The 27,935-nt window shown below is 38.9% G+C and overlaps 1 protein-coding gene across 2 annotated transcripts; it reads left to right on the forward strand.

Moving 5' to 3' along the window:
• Window positions 1-168: 168 nt before the first annotated feature.
• Window positions 169-27,535, forward strand: galns (galactosamine (N-acetyl)-6-sulfatase). Of its 2 annotated transcripts, XM_086071489.1 has the most exons (14): window positions 169-297; window positions 516-639; window positions 744-818; window positions 944-1,046; window positions 1,986-2,129; window positions 3,656-3,722; window positions 3,803-3,930; window positions 4,009-4,148; window positions 4,256-4,359; window positions 12,447-12,589; window positions 12,704-12,806; window positions 18,850-18,971; window positions 25,795-25,912; window positions 26,505-27,531. In XM_086071489.1, exons 1-14 carry the CDS (start codon window positions 190-192, stop codon window positions 26,589-26,591), a joined length of 1,566 nt encoding a protein of 521 aa, XP_085927615.1. In that variant the 5' UTR covers window positions 169-189; the 3' UTR covers window positions 26,592-27,531. The 2 variants fall into 2 exon arrangements, with proteins under 2 accessions (XP_085927615.1, XP_085927616.1); XM_086071490.1 differs by lacking the exons at window positions 12,447-12,589; window positions 12,704-12,806 and having other exon boundaries at window positions 26,505-27,535.
• Window positions 27,536-27,935: the final 400 nt, after the last annotated feature.

The following is a 27,935-nucleotide window of genomic DNA, read 5'->3' on the forward strand; positions in this document are numbered from 1 at the left end:
TGTTTAACGAAAACGACTACGTTTTATTAATTTAACTATTATTTTTTATTAATTAAATTACTTGAAAAAGAACCACGTAAACTATTATGTTCGAATGCATATGCGCAAGTACTGCGCATATGAGCTGCCTGAAGTAAACCAAAGAGCACTTCCTGATAGTTGGTGCTATTCGACATTGCGTTGTTTGTGATGTCTGGTCCAGTTTTAAAATTTTTGTGTGCTTTAATATGTTTTTCATGTGCAGAAAAACTGGCGGCTGCCTCGCCACCAAACATAATCATTATGCTTATGGATGACGTGAGTTTTTTGTTATTGTTGTTGCGTTTATCCCGGGAATAATGTTCGGTTTGTTTGGTCTGTGAATGAGTTAATCAAAGCACGTGACATATAGTGTATGCATGAAGTTGTCTTCTGTCGTCTTTAGTTCCAATCATAATCAACTGTTCCTGTATGTGTTTGCCTTGTAAAATGATAAATGATGCCATCGTACATCTATGCCTGTTTCTACGAATTAGATGGGTTGGGGGGATTTGGGGGTTTTGGGCCAGCCCTCCAAAGAGACCCCTAACCTGGATGCCATGGCTGCACAGGGCATGCTTTTCCCAAACTTCTACACTGCCAACCCTTTATGTTCGCCATGTAAGTAAGCAGACTTGCTATTATTTTACAAAAAAAATATTTCTTTCCTCCTCACCTTTTAAACGTTGCAACCCCAACCCACCCCACCCCTCAATGTCAAACAGCCAGAGCTGCACTACTCACTGGGAGGCTACCTGTCCGAAATGGCTTCTACACCACTAACGGTCGTGCCAGAAATGGTGAAAACCCACAAAAACATCTCCACTTCTGACAAAAATCATCTATAAATCACTTCAAGCCATCATGGCCATCTCCTGTCAGCTAATGTCACAGAGACTGAATATATTGTGGACTTCTTTTTCAGCATACACACCGCAGGAGATTGTGGGAGGAATCTCTCGGGATGAGATCCTGTTACCTCAGATTCTGAAAAAGAAAGGATACATCAGCAAGATAGTTGGTAAATGGTGAGTGACTTTTGATTTCAAAATGGTTTCGAAAGAGAGTGTTTCAAGGCTAAGATTGTTTACCACCAGAGAGAAACCACCCAAAGCGAATTTTGCAATTTAATAACAAAGTCTCCAGTAATCATGTGATGAAGTTTTGGTGGTAATTTCAAAATTTAAGTTTGTCCATCATCATAAGAAGTACATGTCCAAAGTGAAGGTATTATGCTTTGGGTTTGTTTTTCTTCAACTGAAGCTGAGGTTTGAGAATTCTGGGCAGTTCCAAAAAGCCAGTGCTCATACTAAACCTTCAAGCGTCTTCTCGAAAGCTGGAGATGAAGAGGAATTTTACTTTTGTGCTTGACAATGACCTAAAACAAAACAGGGTAATTCAAAATTTCATTTGGAAAAGTCTAGCCAGAACCCAGACCTAAATCCGATTGAAAATCCGTGGGGTGAACTGAGGGCTGTGCATAAGAAATGCTTTCTGAATCTGACAGATTTTGAGAGGAAAAAATATAAAGATGTTCCATGATGACTCATAACCAAAATGGCGGAATGTTTTTGAGTACTGTATTGCCAACCGGTGTACATGTTTCCCTATTAGAGATTGGTTAGTTTGGTTTAAGTGCAGGTTATAGGCCACATTTTTTTTAACAATTGGATTTTTTTCAGTAAGGTTGTTTTCCCTTTGTATATCCACATTTTTTAAATATACGAATTAAATGTAAAACCCCTCAAACTATAAGATAAGCAACAACTTTACATACAATGCAAAGAATAATGTTCCGGCATCTCAACGTGCACCTTTTTATGACTCGAGTGACTCGGGTCCGATCCGCGACTTCGAATCAGTGTGATGTGGAAAATGTGCCGCGCACATGTGACTAAGTGAAAGCGCACATGCTCAGTCAGCCACGTTGACAGCGCACTGTGTGAGAGCACTTTACTTGACGGCAGGCATCTGGGCCACAGAGCGCAGTACCTCCCCCTGGAGAACGGCTTCGACCAATGGTTTGGCGCGCCCAACTGCCATTTTGGGCCCTACAACAACAGCGGGCGACCCAACGTCCCCGTCTACAACAACTCGGAGATGGTCGGCAGGTAGAGTCCCGCACATCCTGCACTCGTGTATTCCATTTTACGCCCATTTGTGTCTCTGGAAAACAGCCATATTCGTGTTCAGGGTCAGTGCAACTGGCAACTGGCAGCCGGCGGTGTTTTTCGCTTAGTCGGGAGTTTAATCAGCGCAATTTACCCGGGCTGTGGACATGAACACACACACACACACACAGCGCCCTCCAGAGACAGCAGGTTGTGTTTGCTGAGTGCGAGGACACCTGGAGGAAGTGAAGCGCATGGAAGAGAGATGGCTGTCATTGCTCCTGTGCTCGCCACGCCACGCCACGCCTCAGCAACATCTTAGTGGTCCCTCCCGCTTGGGCTCCGCGGGGACCTGCGGAATTTGGAGAATCTCGTTATAGTTTGCACCTGGGAAACTTTCATCATCACACAATTATAACCAGGGATAGATTGATAATCGGCCTTTGTGGGAATTTGAAGGCCGATAAAGCTGGCATCTCTCTGATGTTTGCTAATGTAGCAAATTTGGGGTTTTGGGACAGTTTTTACTTTTTGCAAAGACATTTTGAACATGTTCAGACAATTTTTTCACCATTTGCGTAGATCTTTTGAAGCCTTTTACGAACCCTGACGAAAACCCCGAATTAGCTACATTCGCATGCGTTTGTTGCTCAGTGACATACAGGGAACTTTTCATTCATGGATTTATTAAAATTTCCACTTTATTTGATAAAATATTATGCTGACACTTGGAATTCTCTACACTTTTTTTTTTTTAATTAAAACTAAAGAAATGTAAAACATTTTGGGAAAACTATCTATAGTAGAAATGCAATTTTTTAAACAAAGCTGTCTATTCTTTATATATTTAAAATGCAAAGAAAAACCTTCAAAGTGTTGAAAATGTGAAAATTTGTTTTAACAAACATTCTTTATTCATTGAAACCCGAAAATTTATGTTTTTTAATACTTTGTCCTTCACACCCAAAAGCGTATTTAAGTTTTTTATGCTCGCGCATACAGAAGTTTTTGATACAGCTTCTAACATGAAGAGGTCGCTTAACGCAATGGTAGTTATTACAAAAACGGCCAGCAGGTGGCAGCAGAGTATAAGAGATCAGCCAGGGCCATATTGCTCTTTCTTGCCAGTGTTTTCAACCAGTTTGTGAATAATAATGAAACCTTGCTATATTCTAATGCTAATTGCTGCAAAAACAGATACAAATATATGTTGGGTTTTTTCCTGATGAAAGAAGAGACTAATACTTTCTTTTGGCAGGTTCCATGTTTTTATAGCAATAGAATAGAATATTCTGTAGATCTATCTTATCGGTCTTTCACTAATTATAACATAGGGAACGATATTTGTTCAGTTTAAGATTGGATTTCAACGAATAGAGTAAAGTGGGCAGCACTGTGGCGCAGCGGTTAGCATGTGGCTCGCTGTTTTTGAGGTTCGGTTCAAATCTCACTTTCCGCCTTAGCGCTGAGTTTGCATGTTCTCCCCGTGCTTGCAGTGAACTGTCCTCGTCAACTTTGCTTCGCAGATACTATGAGGAGTTTAAGATCGATAGAAAAACAGGAGAGTCCAATCTCACGCAGATTTACCTGCAGGTAAGTCGAAAAGGTATGTTCTTGATTCACATGACCAGCCACAGAAATTCTCTGCCTCTCACGTTTCCTTCTTCCAACAGGAAGGTCTGGACTTCATAAATCGGCAGCGTCTGGCCCAACAGCCCTTTTTCCTGTACTGGGCGGCTGACGCCACTCATGCCCCTGTCTACGCTTCCAGACGCTTCCTCGGGAAGAGCCAACGAGGCCGGCGCGTTCCCCCTGTCATTCTCTCACCACAGGACCGGATGATTGTCGTTGTTAACGGGATGTTGTGTTATGTGCGTAGGTATGGCGATGCCGTGATGGAGCTGGACTACAGCGTTGGTCGGATCCTGTCCAGGCTGAGGACTCTGGGTATTGAAAATAGCACCTTTGTTTTTTTCACTTCAGACAATGGAGCCGCTCTTACGTCTGGCCCCAGTGAGGGTAAGCGTCACCTTTGGAAACAAGTCATGTTATGGATTTTATTCATGGTGTTTATGTTATGTCATGCGGGAACTGAACTGCCATGTTTTGTGCCTGCAATTGTTCAGGTGGCAGTAATGGGCCATTCCTCTGTGGGAAGGAGACCACCTTCGAAGGGGGCATGAGAGAGCCGGCCATTGCCTGGTGGCCCGGACACATCGCAGCAGGCAAGGTGAGAACACCTTTGAGAATGAAAGTTGAAGGTTCGGATTCCTTCATCAATATCCACCATGTGGAGTTCCTCAAAATCAAGCCGAAAATTTTACCGATTGGTTTATTGGTTGATGCTTTGTTTTTCTGGTTGGTTGGTTTACCGTGGTTTTAAAAAGTCAAGGTTTCTGTAATCGCTATTGCAAACTGTCAACGCCAGCTTTTCTTTTCTTTTTTGAGGGGTTGTCCAAGCAGGGCACAATATGATTGGCTGCTTGCAGAGTTGAGGCCTCTTTGATGTTAATTGGCTCCAATTAGTAGGAGGGAGGGAGCAGAAAGATATTTGCATTTTCTTAAAAAAAAAAAAGTAGCAGTGGTTAGGTACTATTTAGCCCAAGGACAACATGAGTAGCCAACAGTTCTGTTCCAAAAATAGCTCACTGTGATGTTCACATTTATTTAAACATACATGATGCACGTTTTTTCCCCTGTACTAAATATTTTATATTTTGTTTTGAAATAGATTGTGTTTCATAGGAAAAAAATGCTGTTTTTATGTAGCCAAACATTTCAGAAAAGGTTATTTTAGGGCATACTGTGATTTTTTTTCTCACAGTTATCATGCCATCAGAATCTAATATCAACCCTTGCCTATACTTTCAATTAGGGGTGTCATGCGATAAAAAAATTTTGATCGTAATTAATCGCATTACTTCAATAGTTAACTCACGATTAATCACAAATTTCAAATCTGTTCTAAATGTACAATTAAATGTGCACTAAATTTTCATACTCTTGTTAACATAAAAGTGGGAAATGAATAAATTAAATGGAATAATCGAAATACGGCTGCATCTTTTAGTCATTGATACCGTAATTTCATAATGATTCATAAAATGGAGTTAAAATGAAAAAGATGTACTGCACTGTAAAAAAAAAAAAGTGTGATATTGATTTGTGTTGAGGTCATTTTTCTGCCACTAGATGGCATAATGAAATTTTAAGACGTTGGTGACAGCTTAGTGCATCGTTCTTTTCATATCAAGAGCAATCAAATCTTTAACATGAAGGAACTTTTTAAAATTGCAAAGTACAACTTGACCCCAGTCTCTACAAATATATGCTTTATTATTAAATTTATTACTGCTAAATTTTGAGATGGGCGTGTCTGCTGCGCTGCGACTGGAATTCCCCCACTACAAGCTTGCCAAGTAATGGGCGGTCATTAATCGCACTTTTTTTTTTTAAATGGTAGCGTTAAAGGAACTTTAAATGAACTAATTAATGCACTAATGTTGACACCCCTACTTTCAAGATTTCTGCTGGATTACCCGAATGTGAAGTAGGACAACAACCGCATAGACAATTGACAGCCTTGTTCCTTCCTAATGTTCCGCCTATCAACAGGTACCAGAAATGTAAATGCGAAGCTGCAGGCAGCGTTCAGTCCTAGTAAATCAGTTTGAGAGCGACGGAATAATTGATTTACTAATCCTCCGTATTGAGTTGCGTGTTGTGTTTTGTTTTCCTTTGTGTGTTATTTACCACTCGGCATCACAGCCACTTGTGCTGCAAGCGCCTAATCTTGACTGTCTACCGAGTGATTGAACCGGTCGCCAAGAAAGATGGAGTGTATATGCTTGAAACCTAAATTTGGGAACGCGTTTCCTGTCATGTTATTGACCCACCTCTCTCTCTCTCTCTCTCTCTCTCTCTCCATCTGTGTCCCACAACCTAATTTACCCCCCCCCCCCCCCCGCCCCACCTACAGCGCGATCCTTTAAGCCCGCGCGTTCTGCAAATGACTTTTAATTGTATTAGGGGCAGCTGTGACATGGGGCTGTGATGCGGAGGGATTTGGTGGCGGTGCGAGCGGAGGCTGCAGTCTGCGGTAAGCCTTGCCCCTGGCTCATCTCGCAGGGTTGTGCTGGGACCTGATAGCGCCGCCGAGTAGCGAGGGAGAGGGGGATTGGGAGCGTCTTAAGCAGCTAATCTGTTTGTGTGTTTGCTGAGGTTGGATTGAGCTGTAATGAGGACTCAGTATCTGAATATGCCAGGCGCTGAGGATAAAGAAACGGGGAGGTGGGTGGGGGGGGTGCAAGGAAGAAGATGTAAAAGAGGTGGAAAAAGAGAAAGGAGAGAGGAATGCTCCATTGCCAGGGACATTGTTGCGTTTGCGGGGTCTTGTCGTCACAATTGTCCACCGCAAATGCATGCAAGTGTGTAAAACATGATTATGCATGCTGAATCGTTTTCCTTGTTTTTTTTAAGATGATCTATAGACGCCAGAGTCGATAGCATCTTTATTGCTTGCACGTTGGAAAGAGCTTTTGAGCAAGGTGCAAGGGAATAGAGCTGGACATAAATCACAATCTGAACAATCTGAAATCGTCAAGATATGTCACGGTTAAACGTCACTCTAAAAAGAGAATTGTGGAACCGATTTAAGATTGAATGCAAAGAATTGGTAACACACGCTTGAATTCAGTTAATCTAAAGTGAATATATTAAGTTTAATGAACTCATAATTCATTAAACCTAATGAACTCATAATTAATTTAACTTAATATGTTCACTTTGGATTAATTGAATTCAAGCGCGTGTTACCACTGGAAGCAATTCTATTAAGTTGGTCAACGATTCTAAGATTTGCTAATTGAGTGAGCGTATCTAATGCTACGCTCAACACTGACCATCGATATTGTACATAACAATAGATAGAATTGGAGTGATGTGCAGAGTAGTCACCATCTTGAACAGGGAATCCGGCTAATATTCCAACCCTCCACTTCATTCATTTTATATACCATATACAGTAGGGGTGGGAATCTTTGAATGTCTCACGATTCGATTCGATTCCGATTTTTGGGCCTGCGATTTGATTCAGAATCGATTTTCGGTTAAGAATGATTTTTGATCCAGAATTATTTGATTGACAATGACTTTTTGCTTTAATTTATAGACGTGCAAAGAATCGTAATGATCTACTCCAGTCTGACTCGCTAATGCTAATTAGCGCAACGCGCGGCACTTTTATCACTCAAAAGAACGGCTCCACACTCCAAAAAAATTTTTTTTATTGGAATAACTTGATCGTGACTTTTCCCTTCTACTCTCTAATGTGGCTACAACTTAACAGTGTTTCAGACCGCGTAGAACCACACTGCCCCTAAGTGGCCAAATTGAGTACAACATGAACAGCGCTCCCAATAAAGGCGCACAAACAAAGGCAAGACAGTATAAAATAATTTAAATAAAATCAATTTTGGGACATTTAAAATCGATTCTGGATCGTACTAAATGAGAATCGCGATTCTTATGAGATTTTTTTTTTGGGCACACCCCTAATTTGCAGTATACTGCACGTCAACATATTTAGTAAGTTTATTCTGGACTTGTAAATAAACTATCTTTCATAATTATGCTTCATTTCCTTTTATCTTTGTATCCTGTAATATAACATTATATCGCTGGCAGCGGGCCGAAACCTCATTAGTCACAATTTGGTAAATTTAATATTTTTTCAAAAATCTATACTTTTTCTCAGTCCACACGTGTGAGTGTCAGTTTTACAAATTATTGATCAATCTAAGGTGTTGCAAATGAATTGCTCTCTTTAGTTCATTTTCTCCCAAAACGTATAAATACGTTCTATTTTAAATATTAACATGCTCCCAATGACGTATTTATAAATGTTTTATGTTTATTTTTATTTTTATGCTAGAACATACAAAAAGCTTTGATACGGCCTTTGTTCTGAAGAGAATGCTCGAAGCAATGGTACTTATTACAATAACGGCCAGCAGGTGACAGCAGAGTATAAGAGCCCAACCAGGGCCATGTTGCAAAAAGCTCTTTCCTCTCTGTTTTAAACACATTTGTGAATAATGATGAAACTTAGCTATATTCTAATGCTAATTGCTGCAAAACAGATATATACATGTACTTTTTTTTCTGATGAAAGAAGAGGCTCTAATTTATCTTTTGGTAGGTTCCATATTTTTATAGCAATAGAACACCATATTCTGTAGGCCTTGCAAAATCAGTCAAAATCCAGTAAACAGCCTGGAGCGAAGGGGGTTGCTTTAGTGAAAATGGCTGAGAGTGAATGAGGTTTATTGATGTTAATGGTTGAACTAAATGCTGTTTTTGGGGTCTCCTGAAAAGGGACGAATCCGACAAATTTTGAGGTACAAGGTTTTGGCCCGACGCCAGCGATAGGCAATATAGTATTGGATAGATACTTGCGTTTGTTGAAAAATAATATATTTGAAAAAGACCTTAAAAATATTTGCATATTAAATCTCAATCGCAATATTGAGAATTTTTATTTTTATTTTATAATTTTCCAAAAACGGTTCAGGCCTAAAAGGGAGCGGATTCATAAAGATGCTAAGAAACTATTTCTTATTCTCAACTGCAAATTGCAATTTTCACTCATATTTTCCCAGCGAACTGAAATGCCAACACATGAATAGAATTGAGGACTAACACGGGTTAATACGAAGCATACAGAAAATATGATCTTTAAGGGCTGGACCAGGTGCTTATTAATAAGTTTCTGTCAATGCCAGCATATTTCTTTCCAGTTTCTCTCTTTTTGTTCTTCTTGCAAAAAAAAAATTTTTCTATCCAATATTAGGTGGCAATCATGCATGTCACAAAGTTTTGTATAAATTGCTTTTGCATAATCCAGTTGACTAATTAAACCCGTAGCCACAAATCCAACCCACAGTGACGTAACCTTTCATTTACATTTTGAATGTTATTTAGTTCGTCAACATGCACACAAAGAGGTTGTTCGGAAGTGTCGTGAAATGATGGCTTGTGCGACGCAGGTGTGTGTTCAGCATTCTTCCCAATTCCGGTGGGATCTTCAGCGTGGGGCCCCAGAGGACGAAGAGGCGGCTGCGGTGTTTGCATCGCGATCCATTTTTTGTTATCAAGATGCGGACACAAGGACAGAGAGGCTCCTCCCATTTCCAACATGGCCGCACGGACAAAGGGAATATAGATTCCCTTGAATGTAGAGGAGATAAAATAAAAAATAAAAATAAAACGCGAAGTTTAATGCACAATGAAAAAGAGTCCAAGCTAATACAGGATATAAATTGGCAACTTTTGAAGAAACCTTTCATGTCTGGACATCCAAGTTGTTGCACACTAAATATCAGTTTGGCTTCGACTTGTGTCCCCTTTTTAAGTGTGTGTGTGTGTGTGTGTGTGTGTGTGTGTGTGTGTGTGTGTGTGTGTGTGTGTGTGTGTGTGTGTGTGTGTGTGTGTGTGTGTGTCTTTGATCGTGTGGAAAAGCACCCCCAAAAAAAAAAAAAGTTAAGCACTAAATCCGTATTTGAGCAGGACGTGTGATATCATGGAATGCGTTGCGCCGACTAGTTGTGTGGCTGCTGCGGAAGTAAAGTGAATTAATTTCAGTGCGCTCGTGTGCGCGCGTGTGTGTGCGCGCGGCGTGGATGGGAGCACAGCGGCACATGGCCGCGCAGCTGCAGAGGCCTGATAGTGCTATCTGATTGTGAGCGTGCCGTCTTCCTCCAAGGCTCGCTCAGGAGAGAATGGAAGGCAAGATCAAGGATGACAGCGGAAAAATGGCATTTTATCTGAAAATAGTTCAAAGTTTATAAATAAAATAAAGCTTCTTTTTTTTTTTTTCTGCGAGACTGGGAGAAGGAGATTAAAAAAAAAAAAGAAGCAGCTCACGCCGTCTCCAGATGCCTCCTTGCCCGGGTTGCGTCCTCTCGCTACTTCCTCTTCTCGCTTTTTTTTTTTTTTTTTAACTCGACTTCTCTCCAAATTTAAAAAGATGCATTTTTATACAAAAACCTGCAAAAGGAGATTAGGTGCTGCACAGAGGAAATGTGCCTCTTTTTTTGCAATCTGTGATCACACATGCACACTATCACAAGTATACATGTTCGCTTTAATGATAAAAATCCGACATAAAAAAAAAGAAAGTGTGAGATTGTTGATTTGCAAAGCCAAACAACACATTTGTCCTGGTGGCTCGAACGAGCAGTTATGTCATGAGATGATAGACAAGCATGGAGCAGCGGTTGCATTTATAGTGTGTGCGCGTGCGTATTTATTTCTCGTGTTGTCTTATTTGTTTTACGGTTACAGTACAGAAGAATCACAGTCGTAAAGCTTCCTTGTTAAATATCTCTGTCTCGCGAATCCTCATTCGGGTCACGGAGGAAGCCGAGTTCACATTCAAATTCCCAAACATCACAACTGACATTTCACATTTACAATGCTGTTGCTTCTTCTTCTCCTCCTTCTTTACTCTTCCTTCTACTCCTTCTTCTTCTAGCCCTTCTTCAACTCCTCCTTTTCTTCTACTCCTCCTCGTACTCCTCCTCCTTGTAAACCCCTTTCTATCCCTTCTTCTACTCCTCTTCCTTTCCCCTTTACTCCTGCTTCTTCTTCTAATCCTCCTCCTTCTACTCCTCTGTCATCGTCTTCTTCTACTCCTCCTGCTCTTCCTCCTCCTTACTCTTCTACTCCTCCTTCTTTGCTCCTCCTTCTTCTCCTTCTTCTAGTACTTCTAATCCATCTATTTCTTCTATTCCTCCTCCTTCCCTTCTACTTTGACTCCTACTTCTCCTTGTCCTTCTTCTACTCCTGTTTTCTACTTCTTCTACTACTCCTAATCCTTCTATTTCTTCTACTCTTTGTCCTCCTTCTTCTACTCCTCCTTCTAGTCCTCCTTTTTCTTGTACTTCTTTTACTCCTCCTCCTCGTTCTCCTACTCCTTTTTGTACATCTTCTTCTCCTTTACTCCTGCTCCTTCTTTTAATCCTTCTATTCCCCTTTCTTTTACTCCTTTTAATCTTCCTCCTCCTACTTCTACTCTTTCTTCTCTTTGTTCTACTCCTCCTCCTTCTACTTCTCCATCGTCATCTTCTTCGACTCTTCCTCCTCTTCTTCCTTCTCCTGCTCTTCCTCCTCCTTCCTCTTCTACTCCTCCTCCTTTACTCATCCTTCTACTCTTTCTTTTAGTCCTTCGTCTACTCCTTTTCTTCTCCTGCACCCTCTTTTTCTAATCCTTCTATTTCTCCTCCTCCCCTTCTACTTTAACGCCTCCTTCTACTCCTCCTTGTCCTTCTTCTGCTCCTCCTTTTTTCTATTTCTTCTACTCCTCGTCCTTCTCCTTCTTCTACTCCTTTTCCTTCTAGTCCTCTTTTTTCCTTTACTTCTTTTACTCCTAGTATTTCTACTCCTTTTTGTACACTTTCTATTCTTTCTTCTTCTTCTACTCATCTTGCTTTACCCTTTACTTTTGCTTCTTCTTCTACTCCTCCTCCTCTTCTTCTTCCTTCTCCTGCTCTTCCTCTTCTACTTCTCCTTCTTTACTCCTCCTCCTCTTCTTCTTCCTTCTCCTGCTCTTCCTCCTCCTTCCTCTTCTACTTCTCCTTCTTTACTCCTCCTACTCCTTCTTCTAATCCTTCTGTTTCTTCTATTCCTCCTCCCCTTCTACTTTGACTCCTCCTTCTACTCCTCATTGTCCTCCTTCTACTCCTTCTAATCCTTCTATTTCTTCTACGTCTTGTCCTTCTTCTTCTACTCCTCCTTTTTCTTCTACTTCTTTTATGCCTCCTCCTAATACTCCTACTCCTTTTTGTACACCTCCTTCTTCTACTCCTTTTCCTTTCCCCTTTACTCCTGCTTCTTCTTCTAATCCTCCTTCTATTCCTCTTTCTTTTACTCCTTTTAATCTTCCTCCTTCTACTTCTACTCTTTCTTCTCCTCGTTCTACTCCTCTTCTACTCCTCCATCATCGTCTTCTTCTACTCTTCCTCCAACTCATCCTCGTTCTTCGTCTACTCCTCCAACTAGTCTTCCTCCTCCTCCTACTCCTCTGTTATCGTCTTCTTCTTCTACTTTTCCTCATTTCCCTTTTTCTTCTCGTCCTCCTTATTCTATTCCTCCTCCTATAAAAGAAACCTTGCAGTTCGAGTTTTTTTTTGCAGCTGTAATGACAGAAAGGAAGGAGTAGCTAGGGTTTAATTGTATTTATTTTGAATGCCTTCAAGGTTAAAGGGTCATTCGTGGGCAAACCTCGATCTAATGAAAACAAATGTGTGCCTTTAAAAGGTGAATTTCCAGCTCTCCAGTGTAATGGACCTGTTCACCACGAGTTTATCTCTGGCTGGCATCAGCCCACCCGATGATCGAGCCTTGGATGGGTTGGACCTGACGCCAGTTTTCCTGAACAGCTCTCACACACTGCAAAACCGGTAAATGTGTAATTGAACGCACGCGCATTTTACCTTCAATTTGGGACCAAGATGCCAAAATGGTACCTTTCATTTGTTAGCATTCCCACCCACTTGTCATATGTTCTTTAACAGGCCAATTTTCTATTACCGTGGGAACGAACTGATGGCGGTCCGGCTTGGGCAATACAAGGCCCACTACTGGACCTGGACCAACTCGCTGGATGAGTTAAAAAAGGTGCGATAGCTGCAATGTGCGAACAAGATCCGTAAAGGCATCCTTGATTGAGTGTGATAAAGAAACTTCAACCCCATCGAGCACATTTGAGAGGAAGTAGAACAATTTGTGAGTTGGTAGGTCCAATAATCCAACATCAGAGAACTCTGACCTCGCAATAGATGGATAGACACAATTTGCCACGAGCCAAAATCCTTCCAGAAGTACTGATCCGGTTTAATGGACATCTGTCCAAATACTTTTGGCCATATGGTGTCGCGCAATCAGCGCGTGTGTTGTACAAATTCTCTGACACATCGAACCCCTTCGCGGCTTTCTCTGCTGGTGTTATGCTGAAAACGGCTCATCAGTCGACTGCTGTGTACATCACAGCGTTAATGAATATTAATGAGGCGCCCCTAAATCAGCAAACTTGCATCATTCATCAGCCGCTAGAATTGTTTGTTGCAGCTCCAGTGGAGAATTCCCCCCATTGTAATTTACATACCAACATTTCCCGCTGTGGACTTTTTTGCTTTTGCTATCGCACAGAAAGAAAAAAGCTGGCAACTCCGCAACTTTGCGCTGAGGAATATGAAATGTGATGTTTGAGAAGCGGTACAGTTTGCTACTTTTTTTTTTTTTTTTTTTTCGTTTCAAAAATGTCCATCTCTGCTCCTCCCTCCTTTTGCTGCGATTCAGTTTGCTTTATGCCCCATCGGTCGCTTAAATTGCTCTCTCCTTCAGGGCCGCTGAATCAATAGCAGCCTCCTTTATCATCTCATGTGAACTGAAGTAGAACTTCGCAAATAATGGTGTCTGATTGCCTGCAAGTTGCTTATTGATTCGCGTGAGTACATGAGAGAGTGCGAGAGAGGACAAGAGAAAGCTTTTGCATGTATTTTGTCTTTTCTATGAAAATGTATTCAAGCCAGGCGCCCACAAAAGCTGTTTTCAGTATAGATATAGAATACTTAAACTGTTCCTATACAACACACAATGTGAGCCATGAACGCGAAATGTAAATCGAATACTCCAATCGACTTTTTTACAGCAGCTTGTTTCTCTCTTATAATCAAGATTTTCCTGCCTTTGTGTCAGCTCTTGCGAAATTTTGTTATAATTTAGCTTTCGGACCGCGTAGTGAAAAAATAAACAAGGATGGTGTGTTTGTGTTTGTTTGTGTGTGTGTGTGTGTGTGTGTGTGAAGACATTACAGGTTAATAGCTAGTAGAGGTATCACTCAAGGCAGTGTTCGTGCAGCTCAGCCATGAGGAAAATGAGAAATTTCACAGGCTTAAATGGCTCCCGTCAAACTGTCTGCAGGCATTGTGGTGACGTTAATATTTCAAAATACTTTGTCATTGCTTGCAGGTCTTTTGTATCGCTCACTTGTGCTCCTGTGGTGTTTCTTCGAGCAGCTTTTTTTTTTTTAGTTTTTTTTTTTTAGTTTTTTTTTAACTTGACAACATATCGTGCCATTACAAATGAGTTTTCAGAAAAAGTGGATTGTTATCAAAATCGGGAAAAGCTGTAGTTCAATCGACTAGATCATTTTACTCGAAGCAAAAAGCAGTTATTGTGCAACTCCTTGCATAACGTGCATAATACACCCCCTCAAAATCAACCTTAAAAACTTTTTTTTTTCTGTACTTGTGCATAATACTGCTTGATTGGTTGGCTGGTATGATTGGCTATGATTGGCTGGTATCCTTTATTATCAAAGTGAATCATATCAATGAATAAAAATCCCAAACATACCAATAACGTGTCACTACTTTTAAATCCGGGTTATTAACTCATCCACTCCCAGCCATTTTCACTGAAGCAACCCCCTTCGCTCCCGGCTGTTTTACTGGATTTTTACTGATTTTGCAAGGCCCACAGAATATTGTGTCCTAGTGCTATAAAAATATGGAACCTACCAAAAGAAAGATTCTCACCAGTAAAAAAAAAAGTACGTTTGTATCTGTTTACGTTCTGCAGAAATTAGCATTAGAATATAGTTGAGTTTCATCAATATTCACACACCTGGCAAAAAAGAGCTTTTTGCAACATGGCCCTGGTTGACCTCTTATACTCTGCTGCCACCTTCTGGCCGTGTTTTGTAATAACTACCATTGCTTTTCATCCAGCTCAGAGGCTGCATCAAACCCTTCTGTATGCGCTAGCATAAAAAAAAAAAACACACATAAAAAACATGTAAATATGTTTTTGGGACCATGTCAATATTTAAAATAGAACGGTTTTATACATTTTTGGGAGCAAATGAGTTAAGGTCTTTAGGAAATCTTGTTCTTGCACTGTACACTCTTAAGTAATTTTAGTCAGCTGTTTAAAAAAATAATAATAATCCTTTGCTCTTAAATGTATTTAACTCTGCAACTGCTTTTAAATGTACTTTTAATTGCACAATAGGTTGCGTTTTTGTATGCATTATAAATCGGTGATTTATTTATTTTTATTTATTTTTTACAACCCCCATTATTTGTTTCTTATTATTTTTGGATTTTTTTTTTCTGTAAAAAAATCACGCTATTTATCAATTGTCTAATTCTAAACACACCACAGATGACATTTTTGGGAACATTTGTCCTCTACAAAAAACACAACAAATTTGAAACATTCATTATGTGCAGCGTCAAGCAGAAAATCTTCCCAGACTTTGGAATACATTAATAAAGTTAGGATCTATAAAAAAAAAAAAAAAGACCTGCTAAGGCTTTTTCACAAAGCGCAGCGCGCCGTCAACCAACTCATTCTCACTCACTCACTGTGTATGTTTCGCACAGCGCCGGCTCAAATTGAAGATCTCGAGTGCAGCACGCTGTGATGACATCTCCACGCATTCGATAGGAGACATGGCGCAATCGGGATTTCAGAGTAAACAGCGAGAGGCTTTAGCGCCGTTCTATAGTGAAGACAGCATGGAAGAGAAAATGGAGGAATCGGCAATTATGGTGCGGTCCGGTGTCCTGAGCCCTCGGAAACGAGACATATGGCATAACACGACGTTGTAGAAAAGAAAACGGTCCCTGCGACGGCTTATTCTAGAACTGCAAATGGAAGAAGTTTAAACATGTCTTTCCTGGCTGCTACTAAAAAAATATATATAGATTTTTTTTTTTTATTAGGGGTGTCAAAATTAGTGCGTTAAATTTGAGTTAATTTAAAGTTACTTTAACATCACTCTTTTTTGTTAAATGCGCGATTAATGACCGCCCCTTCATCCACGTCAAAATTTAGCAGCAATAAATTTAATAGCAATGCATATATTCGTGGAGACTGGGGTCAAGTTGTATTTTACCATTTTAAAGATGTGCAGAATTTCTCAAGTTATTCATGTTAAAGATTAGATAGCTCTTAATATGAAAAGAAAAATGCACGGAGCTGTCACCAACATCTTACAAATGCAATTATGCCATCTAGTGGCAGAAAAATGACCAACACAAATCCATATCACACTCGTTTTTTTTACAGTACAGGACATCTTTTTCATTTTAACAAAATTTCATGAATTATCAAAATACTGTATCAATGACTAAAAATGACTATGAGTATTTTCCCCCCACTTTTACGTTAACAAAAGTATAAAAACTTGGTGAAAAAATACTTTATTGTACATTTAGAACAGAAATTAAATTTGCGATTAATCATTATTGAAGTCATGCAATTAATATAAAAAAATAAAAAAATTATCACCTGACACCTCTAGTTTTAGCACAAGGGCTCAGCTAACAAACAATCACAGCTCACCTGGTTTCCTGGTTTTGTCATGTGACGCTCACAGGCTAATTTTGCTGGAATAAATATTCCATAAATGCAATAATAACCACAATACCATGTTTTGACTAGTGGAGGCATGAGAACATTTTATTGCAAAGAAAATTTTGGACTTGACTGAGCTGTCACCGTCTTACAAATGCAATTAAGCCATCTAGTGGCAGAAAAAGGACCTCAACACAAATCAATATCACGCTCGTTTTTTACAGTACAGTACATCTTTTTAATTTTAAACCAATTTTATGAATTATTATGAAATGTATCAATGACTAAAAGATGCAGCCATATTTCTATTAGTTACACATTTTTCCACTTTTATGTAAACAAGAGTATAAAATGTAAAATATATTATTGTACATTTAGAACAGATATCAAATTTGCGATTAATCGTGAGTTAACTATTGAAGTCATTAGTTACAATTAAAAATGTTAATCACCTGGAACCCATAGTTTTTTCTTATTTTAATTTTGTTGAATGTTATTGTATAGCATTGACGCTTATAGATGTTAAAGTACGACTAAACCGAAACAATGCAAATTGAAATGTGTCAGTTTGACCCTAGAACACAACGTATGTGATATTCACATGCCTTGTCGTAAATATTCACTACTTTTTATTTTTTTTTACCTTTCCTTTTTTTTCGTGCTGGATGCCCGCTGTTTCTCTGATGCCCCCGCAGCTGTGCGCTGCTTGAGTTTGAAATCCTCCTCTTTTGGTCTTCATATCATTCAAGTCCTCGGAGACGCCAGTCGTCGCTCGTGTGTGGCGTAGAAGATGCGGAGAGATACACACACCGGGCCTCTTGCGTCTCTCCTTTGGGATGAGCGCTCTTTCCTTCTTTTCTGCATTTCTGAGTTCTCGGCTTTCAAAGGCGGGAGCAGTCAGGATCAGACGAGCCTCTGCGGGGCAGCGGGTATCTATCGTTCTCCCCTCGCGCTCTTCAATATGTATTTTGAGGTGTTCCGTCGGGCCATCTCAGAGGGGGGGCGGCAACACTGCCTTACAGATGAAAGCTTTTTCAATTTTACTTACGCTCACCCAAAAAGTGAATGTGTGTTTTTGAAGAAAGAGGCGGATCTCCGGGGGTTTCTGAAGGAGCGTGTGTGCGTGACTCAATCATGGTGCCCACCAAAGTGCAGCCAGAGATGAATGTATCACAAAAAAAAAAAGACATTTTGGACAAAACATTTTGGAGCCTTTTGAAAACTAACAGTAACCGTGTGAGCATTTTCAATACGCTCATTATTGTTGAATAAACTGTTCCTCAAGCATTTTCTATTAAAGTTAGTCGTTAACATTGAGGGCATTTATGAAAAGTTTTTCATAATGGCTATGTCCAAGCAAGTGATCACTCTATATTGCTTGGCCTATTTGTGCTGCAGGGAATTTTATGTGCTCAGTAGTCGACTTGTGGCTTTTGTGATGGGTTATCGTGTGATTTTTTTTATTGTTGTAATTCCTTCATACTAGGGCTGGGTTTTAAAAAATTAAATAATCGATATTGAATCGATTTTCCTTTTCGAGTGTGAGATCGATTCATAAAACCATGAACCGATTATTTTAATCTTTTTTAACAAGAAACTAGAATTTTAAAGGCTTTTATTATTTTAAAGATTATTTTTTTTGTATCTTACTGTTCTCTTAAAATTTAATATTCACATGAATTTAAAATTACTTTCTTATATTTATGAAAGACCTGACTTATTGCACTTTTATGACAATTCAGAATCTTTTTAATTTATATTTACAATTTTTTATTTAGAATTATGAAAACATTTTCATCTCATCCATGCCATGCATGCCAACACATACGTGATTATAATATGTGTTATTTTCATTTGTAACTAAATATTTTAATCAGTTACTGCCTCTGCAAAATTTTGGTATTTAATGTTTGTGGAGTTTTTAAGAAAAACTGATGTTCTATAATTAATCAATATCAGATTGAACTCTTGCTAATCGAATCGGGGGGGAAATCGAAACCGAATCGAACTGAACTCTTGTGAATCAAAATCACATCGATTGAAGAAATTTGAATCGATACCCAGCCCTAATGTCGAGCAAAAAAAGAAAGTGATCCGATGAATTTGTGCAATATGAATTGACACGTATAATGGAACGTATGGTGTTCCACAGGGTTCAATTCTGGGGCCTGTGCTGTTTTTGTTTATCTGCTGCCCCTCGGTTCCATCTTAAGAAAACTAAAATAAAAGCTGCAATTCTGAACTTTATCTCATATGCATAAACTGAATTTAACAGTCAGACACTTCTCTTTTTCAGGGTGTGAACTTCTGTCCAGGCCAGGAAGTCCCGGGTGTGACCACGCATGAGCAAAAGGAGCACACGATGCAGCCTCTCATTTTCCACCTGGGTCGAGATCCCGGGGAGAAGTTCCCTATCAGGTCGATTGCTTGAAAAGTCTGGTTATATTTGGAAAAGATGGGACGAGAGAGATAAACAAAACACAGAAAACTGAGAGCAGGACTGCTGGGCGATATGATGTGAGACCGTTAGCCTGCTGCTAGCGCAGAATGCTGATGAGCTCAACATGGATTCGGTGGCAAAAATAAGAAAGCGGACGATTGATCCGCTTATCCAGAGCGCGCCTGATTGCACCCTGGTCTCTGTGATTGCAAACAGCCCTCTTAAAGATGACTGTCACGCCACTGCAGGTTAAAATTGCCAGATAAATTCTTCAGCTCTTAATTCAGAGAGAGTGCTGTTTAATAAGCTTTGGTGCATTTCGGTCTCAGCTCAAACGATGAACTCAGACTGCTGAATCAGGGTGTAAATTAGGGGTGTCAGGCAATTACATTTTTTAATCGTAATTAATCGCATGACTTCAATAGTTAACTCACGTATAATCTCAAATTTGATATCTGTTTTAAATGTACGATAAAATGCAACACATTTCCATACTCTTGTTAACATAAAAGTGGGATTTTTTTTAACTAATAGAAATATGGCTACATCCTTTAGTCATTGATATAGTAATTTCATAATAATTTATAAAATGTAGTTAAAATTATTAATTTTTTTACTGTACTTTAAAAAATTAGTGTGATATTTATTTGTGTTGAGTTCATTTTTCTGCCACTAGATGGCATAATTGCATTTGTCAGTGCATTTTTCCTTTTAGATTAACTCGTTCACTGCCATTGATGGCTATAGACGTTAAAAAAAATAATAATTTAAACTATTTCTATTAGTTTCATTTTTTTTCCACTTTTGTTAACAAGAGTATGAAAACCTAGAAAAAATGTATTGTACATTTAGAACAGATATAAAATTTGTGATTAATCGTTAGTTAACTAGTGAAGTCATGCGATTAATTACGAAAAATGTTAATCGCCAGACGGCCCTAATTTTTCATATTTTCTTCTTAAAATAATTTTAAATTAAAATTTTATTTTAATTTTATTTTTTATAATCTTTTTTTAAAAAAATTTTTTTTTGAAAATATTAAAAATTAGGGGCGTCTGGCGATTACATTTTTTAATCATAATTCATCGCATGACTTCATTAGTTAACCCACGATTAATCACAAATTTTATATCTGTTCTAAATGTACAATACATTTTTTTCTAGGTTTTCATACTCTTGTTAACAAAAATGGGAAAAAATGGTTAACTAATAGAAATAGTCCAAATTAATTTTTGACGTCTATAGCCGTCAATGGCAGTGAATGAGTTGAGAGCTATCTAATTTTTAACTTGAACTAGTAAAATTATGCAAATTTTTTAAATTGCAAAATACAACTTGACCCCAGTCTCCACAAATGTATGCATCATTATTACATTTATTACTGCTAAATTTTGACGCTGCATTGCGACCCGAATTCCCCCAGTACAGGCTTTCATTAATCGCGCATTAAAAAAAAAAAGAGTGGCGTTAAAGGAACTCTAAATTAACGCACTCATTTTGACACCCCTAGTGTAAATATACTATATCAATATACGTATAGCATCGCAGATCTCAATGAATTAATGAATCAAGGGTTCGATTGAAGCTGAATGCCAATTTTATTCGTACAGCACCAATTCCCCTCGTCTCCTGTTTGTCTTTCTCTCAGCTCTGATATGAGATTGGATGATAAAATATTCATTTTAATATTGGCACAGTCTACTTGAAAGACAAAAAAGCTCCACTAATCAATGTGCAGCCATGTAAAATGCAGCAAAGTCTTCCAGAAGGGAAGGTCACACGTCGCCACTGTTTTACGTCCACTCTGATCTATCTACTTTCCATCCTCCTAACTGTTTCCTTACAGTTTCTGCCACTTCTCTTTTCAGTGGCTGTTCCTCTGCATCCACTGGGGAGAATTCTGCTCCATCCTTTTTTAATCCTTTATCCTTTGCGTGTGTATGTACATGCGTGTGCTCCTCGCTCCCGTAGCCGGACCGACTGCCGGGCTGCCATTAATCTCTGCCTGCACCTAAAGAGCCACTTAAGATGATGCAGCGCCTGTCTGCGCGCATACCCTCGCTTCCCTTGCGGTCTGATGAGTCCAAAACATGCAAACCACAATCACACAATTCAGTAAGGGAGTTTGGTTTTTCTAAATAAATAAAGGAATTAAAGTGAAAATAAAAACGGATCTAAAAATATAAACAAAAATTTAAATACAAAAAATAAAGATAAAAATTATATATATATATATATATATATAAACCAAGATTAAAAAAATACAAATAATGGCGGAGCCCAACCCACGACATGCTTGGGACCGCCCCCTCATTTGAATAACATTTCGTCCTGACAGAGCGTCTGCAGCATGAAATAAATAAATGTGAGCAGTGCGTTTTTATTTATGGGTTGATATTTTATTCTATTTATATTTAAATTTTTTGAATCTCGGTCTTTAATTTTGCATTACATTTTACTTTATTTAATTAATTTATTTATTTATTTGTTTTTTATTTCCATTTATATTTATTTTTAGTAATTAATTTTTGAATTATATGTCTTATAAATCCGTTTTTATTCTCACTTTTATTCATTTATTTATTTAGTCATGTATTTATTTTTTTGTTTTGGTCCTCCACACTCAAGAGGCTTTAAATGCAATGTTGAGGGCCATCCCAACTGGGCCAAACTGTACGTCAGAGACTTTTCCTGCCAACCGTTTTATGACCCGAGGCCTCAAGGTTAACACATCCAGAGTGCGGTCCCGGCTCTGACGCTGCAGGCTGGCCTCATCTGCTCCCTACCACCAAGCTCCTGCGTCCCTAATCAATAGTCCTCACCCAAGTGCTCCATTTCCATTGAGGGAGGGGAAGGAGCGGGGAGGGGGCGTGGCTGTTGGAGGGAGAGGTTAGGCAGGACACATGCGTTTGATTGTCTCCTCAATTCCCCCTCCGTCTGCCACTGTGTTCTTGATTGTGTGTGCGTGTGTTCCAGAAATAGTGTTATGAATCAGTAATCGGCATGGCGACACACCTGAGCAATGGCCCGGCCCCCCCTTGGGTGCCATAAATTATAAATCAAAAGAGGCTATTTGCATAGCGCCTGCTTATTATTCCGCACTTTGCCTGAGCACCAGCAAGCGAAGGGTTATAGTCATGCTAATGAGCCGCGCTGACGGTGGCTTTTCATTATTTGTGTGCACAAGAGACACAAACAAATGATATAATTAGATTTCCATGCGCAGCTTTGCTCAAATACGATTACCCGCGCGTGGACGCCACAATGGCAAACTTTGTGTTTTGCGCCAGTTGCTTCGCGGGCGCCGCGCGAAAGGGAACGCTTGCTCACATTTGATCAGTGATTCTCAAAGGGATGCTTGACTTATTGAGCCATTTTCAACAGTAAGAAGATCATATCTATAATTAATATAACTTCATTATTTTTCATTAAGAATTGTTTTAATTAATTTATATATATATATATAAACAATTATATACAGTATATATTTATATTTATTTGTTTTTTTTAATTAATATTTTATCTATAAATAATATGATAACGTCATTATTTTCATGAACAATTAATACCTTTAAAAACTTTTTTTTCCCATTTGCTATCGATTGAAGATGACATCGCCTGTGCTGAGGAAGTAGGTAGCGACCTATCATGGCTCAGTTTGTTGACCAAAGCTAGAAAACAGGTCTTCGGGCAACAGCAAGTTGGAATTTTTTTTTTTTAAAGGTAGGTTAATTATAGATGATGATTATAGATTATCTTCTTACTGTTGAAAAATGGCTCAAGGAGTCAAGTATCCCTTTCAGTCATTCATTGCCATTGACGGCTATAGACGTCAAAAGATCAATTTTTACTGGGCTGGCAGTATTGAACGCCACCAATCTCCTATGCGCATTCACAGAACCCTTTAGGATTTTTTTTTTTCAAATTCAGAGACATCTAAAAGTGTTCTTTTAATTTAACTAGTTAGCTAGTTGTGCTGGACTACAATTGCCATTGCAACTGTCATCACTCAATTCAACTTATGCGCTTTAAATTAACCACTACAGTTTTCTTAACTCTTTTCCTGCTTCAGCTCTGGTTTCATGAATGAGCTGAAAAGGGAAAAAAACACCCACAAACTATGGCCAGCAGATAGCAGCATTGTACAGCATCTTGTTTCAATAGGATAAAGACTTAACAACATGGCGGATCTTAGGAAATACGTTTTTAAGGATGTTTTGAATGACCAAAGCACATCAAATCTGATTCACAGAGCGCCACTAAACAAAAAATTGGGTAGAATCATCCTTTTTTTTTCTAATGAGAGAATGTGATCTTATCTTTCCTATGGTGATCATGCTTATGCCGTCGTAGCGTACAATATTCTGTTTGCCTTGGAAGATGAGTGAAAATGCTCAAAATCAGCTGGCACTCCAGGGGGTTGTCTTTTTGGATAACGTTGGGCAGTAAAATAGTTCAGATGGAATTCAGGGACAGCAGATGCAATGAAAACAGCAGAGGCCGCAGAATAGTTTTTTAAATTATTCATTTATTTATTTAATTTATTAATTAATTGATTAAAAACAGCAGAAGCCCCTGATTTTTTTTAAATAAAAATAAAAACTAATTAATTAATAAAAAATAAATAAAAAAAGTAGAGGCCCCAGAATTGAACCCTGTGGAACACCATAGGTTCCATTACACACATGAATTCGACCTCCGCCGAATCCCTGGACTTCGATCGAACCCAGGTTAAGATTAAGTTGAAAATGAAGTTGCTCCGTTGCTTATCACAAAATGAATCGCGAGTGCAGATAACGGGGAACGAAAATCCCCCTTTTTCTGATGCGAATCCGGAGCAGCAGAATTTGTGATTTCAGATATCTGCGGCGAATCTGCTTTTTAACCGAGAGGTGTAATCATTTTCCCCCCTCCCCGGCATCAAGGGTCACAGTCGTTATCTGATGACAAACACGGAGCGAGGAGGAGAGAGACTAATTGCAGCCATCGCGCTCGCGCTCGCCTAATTGTGGCGGCGAGTCAAAGCGGCTGCGCTCGGAGGAAATGGGAGCAGGTGCCGGCTGATGGAGGAAGCCTCGCCCGCCCTGTGGGAGATCCGGCTGGGGAGGGGTTAGGTGTGAGCTGGACAGGGCCCGGGGTTATTACTCTAATTGACACTTCACCTCACACGCCTGCACACGCTCCCCGGGGGCCAATCAGAAGGCCGGGGCTTGTCGCGAGGGGAGGACGGAGGCCTGGCACAGGTGCTGCCGGCGAGTGTATCAGGGGTGTAATTGCACTGCTGATATTTGTCTATCTGTGTGTCACGCCACCAGAAGCCCACTCCCCCAACACACACACACACACGCACACACCATTAACCCTACAGGTCCTATTGAGAGCAGCGTTCCTTTGAAAGCCTTCGGGGGCTTTGTGTTTTACACACTGAATATAATAATGCACAGAGGTGTGGGGCCCACTGGTGTCCGACAGCAGTAATTGAGAGACTGGGGGGATAGCGCCACAGTCGCCCCGCCGAGTGGGCTTTCCCACGGGGGTGCCGGGCCGGTTTTTGGTGCCGGAAAGCTGCAGCTGATAATAATGAGTTAAGCTCGGCCACGGCGTTTCACTCGCAACGCTCCTTCACAAAAGCCACAACAAAGCGGAGGGATTATGTTGTGCGTGCGTGCGCCTTTTAAATTCCGTGTAAGCAAGTTGCAAACAAGTCTCTGCGTAGTCAATTAGCTGTCTGCAAACAGGCGCCGGCCTTCAAATGTAAAAAGGTCTAATAGAAGCTTGATTCTTTTTTTGTGTGTGTTTATCAAGCTGTTTGGCGTCTTTAGGTTTTGTGCTTTAAAGCTGATGAATAAATGGCGCTAATGAAAGATTTGTATTTATTTATATATATATATATATATATATATATATATATATATATATATATATATATATATATATATACAGGCTTATGCTTGCACATGGCAAGTTCTGTTGGAATGTCTTTCATTATGTGGCAGTATGTGCTGGCTTTTTTTTTCCAGGTTCATGCTGTGCCCCTCCTTTTAAAAGTCTGTCTCCCTCGATAGATCGGATTGGGGGGGGGGGGGAGGTGGGGGGTGCGGTTCAAGGCCGATAATCAATATTTGAGCCGATTTTCATTTTTAAAGGGAAAAATATTGGCATCAAAATTAAATTTAAAAGAAATATCAAACTGATTTTTTTTTTTGTAATTAGTTCATTTTTAGTAAGTATACAGCTTTTAAGATTTGCAAAATATTATTTTGATCATTTTTATTATTAAAATCTTACTCAGTCAACAGTTCAGGGGCCAGTCCCAGGGTCATTAGCACGTCTTAGTTAATTAAAAGCTTAAAATAGGTCCCAATTACGGAAGCGTATTGCATTTACTTGAAAAAAAAGTACAACTGAAAATAAAAATACTCAAAAAAACAAAGCTCCCCCAAAAAACTGGAGTTTTTTTTTTCAAGCGAATGCTTCCGTACCCAATTGCTTATGACAATAAAGTTTTCCAAAATTTCTAAACATCTGAAATGGTGATTTTTTCTTATCTTAGTTTGAATTTCAAACAAAAGCAAAAGGTGCGGACGGTTCCCAGGGTCAGCAAAACTTAAATAAATACAAATACAAATTAAATATTGGACTATCCCTACAATGTTGGTCATTGTTATTTTTATGTTTCTTGGATGAGTTGAGACTGTGAAGACAATTTCCTTGTGTGTTTTTACATACTTGGCCAATAAAGAAGATTCTGATCGATCTCATGGAGGTGATTGTTAATTTCAGCGTCTTGTGTACTTGCAGCGTTTTGACGGAGGAATACCAGGATGTGCTCAGTCGCATTTCGCCAGTTGTTGATCACCATAAGAAGACGCTGGTTGCGGGCATCCCACAGCTCAACATGTGTGACGTTGCAGTCATGGTCAGTTGCGCTTTCATATGATTACATACTACGATCAATACGACGACATGTAATGTAACAAAGAAGGCAGATCTTTTTTTTTTTGTATGGTATTCCAAGAAAGACACTATTGGGATTTTGTTTTGTTTTTGCATATCTTCTAACTGAATATTATTTATTTTATTTACAAATAAGGAAAACTAGAAATTAAAAGGTTGAAGGAGTACATAAGACAAAGAAAGAAAGGCCCTGCTGACCCATATTATCATAAATATTAACTCATGAATATGTCTTTTAAAATGTTATTTCCTAACAAACTTATATTGTTACTAAAATCACTGCAATGGTTGTGAACTATTACCTCATTTTTGTTCTTGAAGCGCAAAGGAGCTTGAACCGCCGATTCATGTGTGGCATTCTTCTGCCCCCTGGTGGCAGATTAGTTTAATGCAAGTTAAGTGAAAATGTACAGGAGATGTAATAAAAAATAAAAGATACGTATAATGGCAACGCATAAGACATAAACAAAATATGGACAAAATGTCAAAAATGCTCCCTTAATAAACAGCATAAATGATGAAATGTTATTGTTGTGGCGACTGTTGTGTTTCAGAACTGGGCCCCAGCCGGCTGTGAGAAGTTAGGAAAGTGTCTGAAAGTGCCCGAGTCGTCTCCCTGGAAGTGCGAGTGGCCGCACTGAGGAAGCAGCATGTGCCTTGCTGTAGATGAGAATACAACTTTTCTAACTATTCAGTCTTTTTTTAAATTTGCTCATTTGATCAAATGTGGAAGTCAGTTGTTGCAGGCTACGGAATATGTATTATGTTCCAAAGAACTTCATTTAGAGCCAATCTTCCTTCCAATTCTGAAGTTGGCGGTCAAATCAAAACATTTCCCTTTTCAGCCCTTTACAAGGCAGTTTATTTATTTACTGATCAACTTTCAGGGATTATTCTGATCAGATGGTTTAATTACAAAAACTCATGTTTAGAGGCCTTTCCGCATCTTTGCATACATTTGTTTCAGTGCATTTTTTAAAGCTGGTTTGCATTGCTTCTTCTTACTGCTAGTCAGTAATCGCTCACCCAACAGTTTGCTCAATTTCTCTGCTTTGAATATTTTTCTAATATTTATATTTATTAATATATCGAAAATTTTGACAAATATCTTGAATAAGATCCCTCCCTAATATTAACTCATTCACTGCCATTGACGGCTATAGACGTCAAAAAATTATTTGAACTATTTCTATTAGTTTAACATATTTTTTCCACTTTTGTTGACAAGAGTGTGAAAGCCTAATATTTTTATTGTACATTTAGAGCAGATATAAAATTTGTGATTAATCGTGAGTTAACTAGTGAAGTCATGCGATTAATTACAATAAAAAAATGTAATCGCCTGTTCCCCCCAAATTTTTAATAATCTTTTCTTTTTTTAAATCATGTCAGGCGATTCATTTTTTTTAATTGTAATTAATCACATGACTTCAATAATCAACTGACGATTAATCACAAATTTTATATCTGTTCTAAATGTTTTTGTTTTTTTTAGGTTTTCATACTCTTATTAACAATGATGGAAAACTAATAGAAATAGCTTAAATGAATTTTTGACGTTTATAGCCGTCAATGGCAGTGAATGAGTTAATTGTACAATTGTTCATTTTTATTGTAATTATTTCAATAAATTTATATTTTAAATACAGCTGAAAAATGTGTTGTGGATTTTTGTACAAAATAATGCACACATTTCATTACCTTTGTAACTCACTTACAGGTCATGAAAATTCAAATAATCATTCGCCAACGCTACTTTTCTCCTCGTGTGGCACCATGAGGACATGCTGTGATAGTTTTTACATTTCCTCTCTCTCGCATGTTGCGTGCTGATAAAGATGGACCTTATCAAGCAGCTTTAAACGCTGAGGCTGCAGAAAGGTTTAAATAGCATGACTAAAAAAAAACTAAAAAAAACAAGGTCCGATAGCCACTTCCTCTTTTTCAATCTCTGGGTGACCAATATGCTGCTGACTACCTCAAGG

Source organism: Leptonotus elevatus, chromosome 3 (assembly GCF_054856555.1).
Source record: "Leptonotus elevatus isolate MCC_2025b chromosome 3, RoL_Lele_1.0, whole genome shotgun sequence".
Lineage (NCBI taxonomy): Eukaryota > Metazoa > Chordata > Actinopteri > Syngnathiformes > Syngnathidae > Leptonotus > Leptonotus elevatus.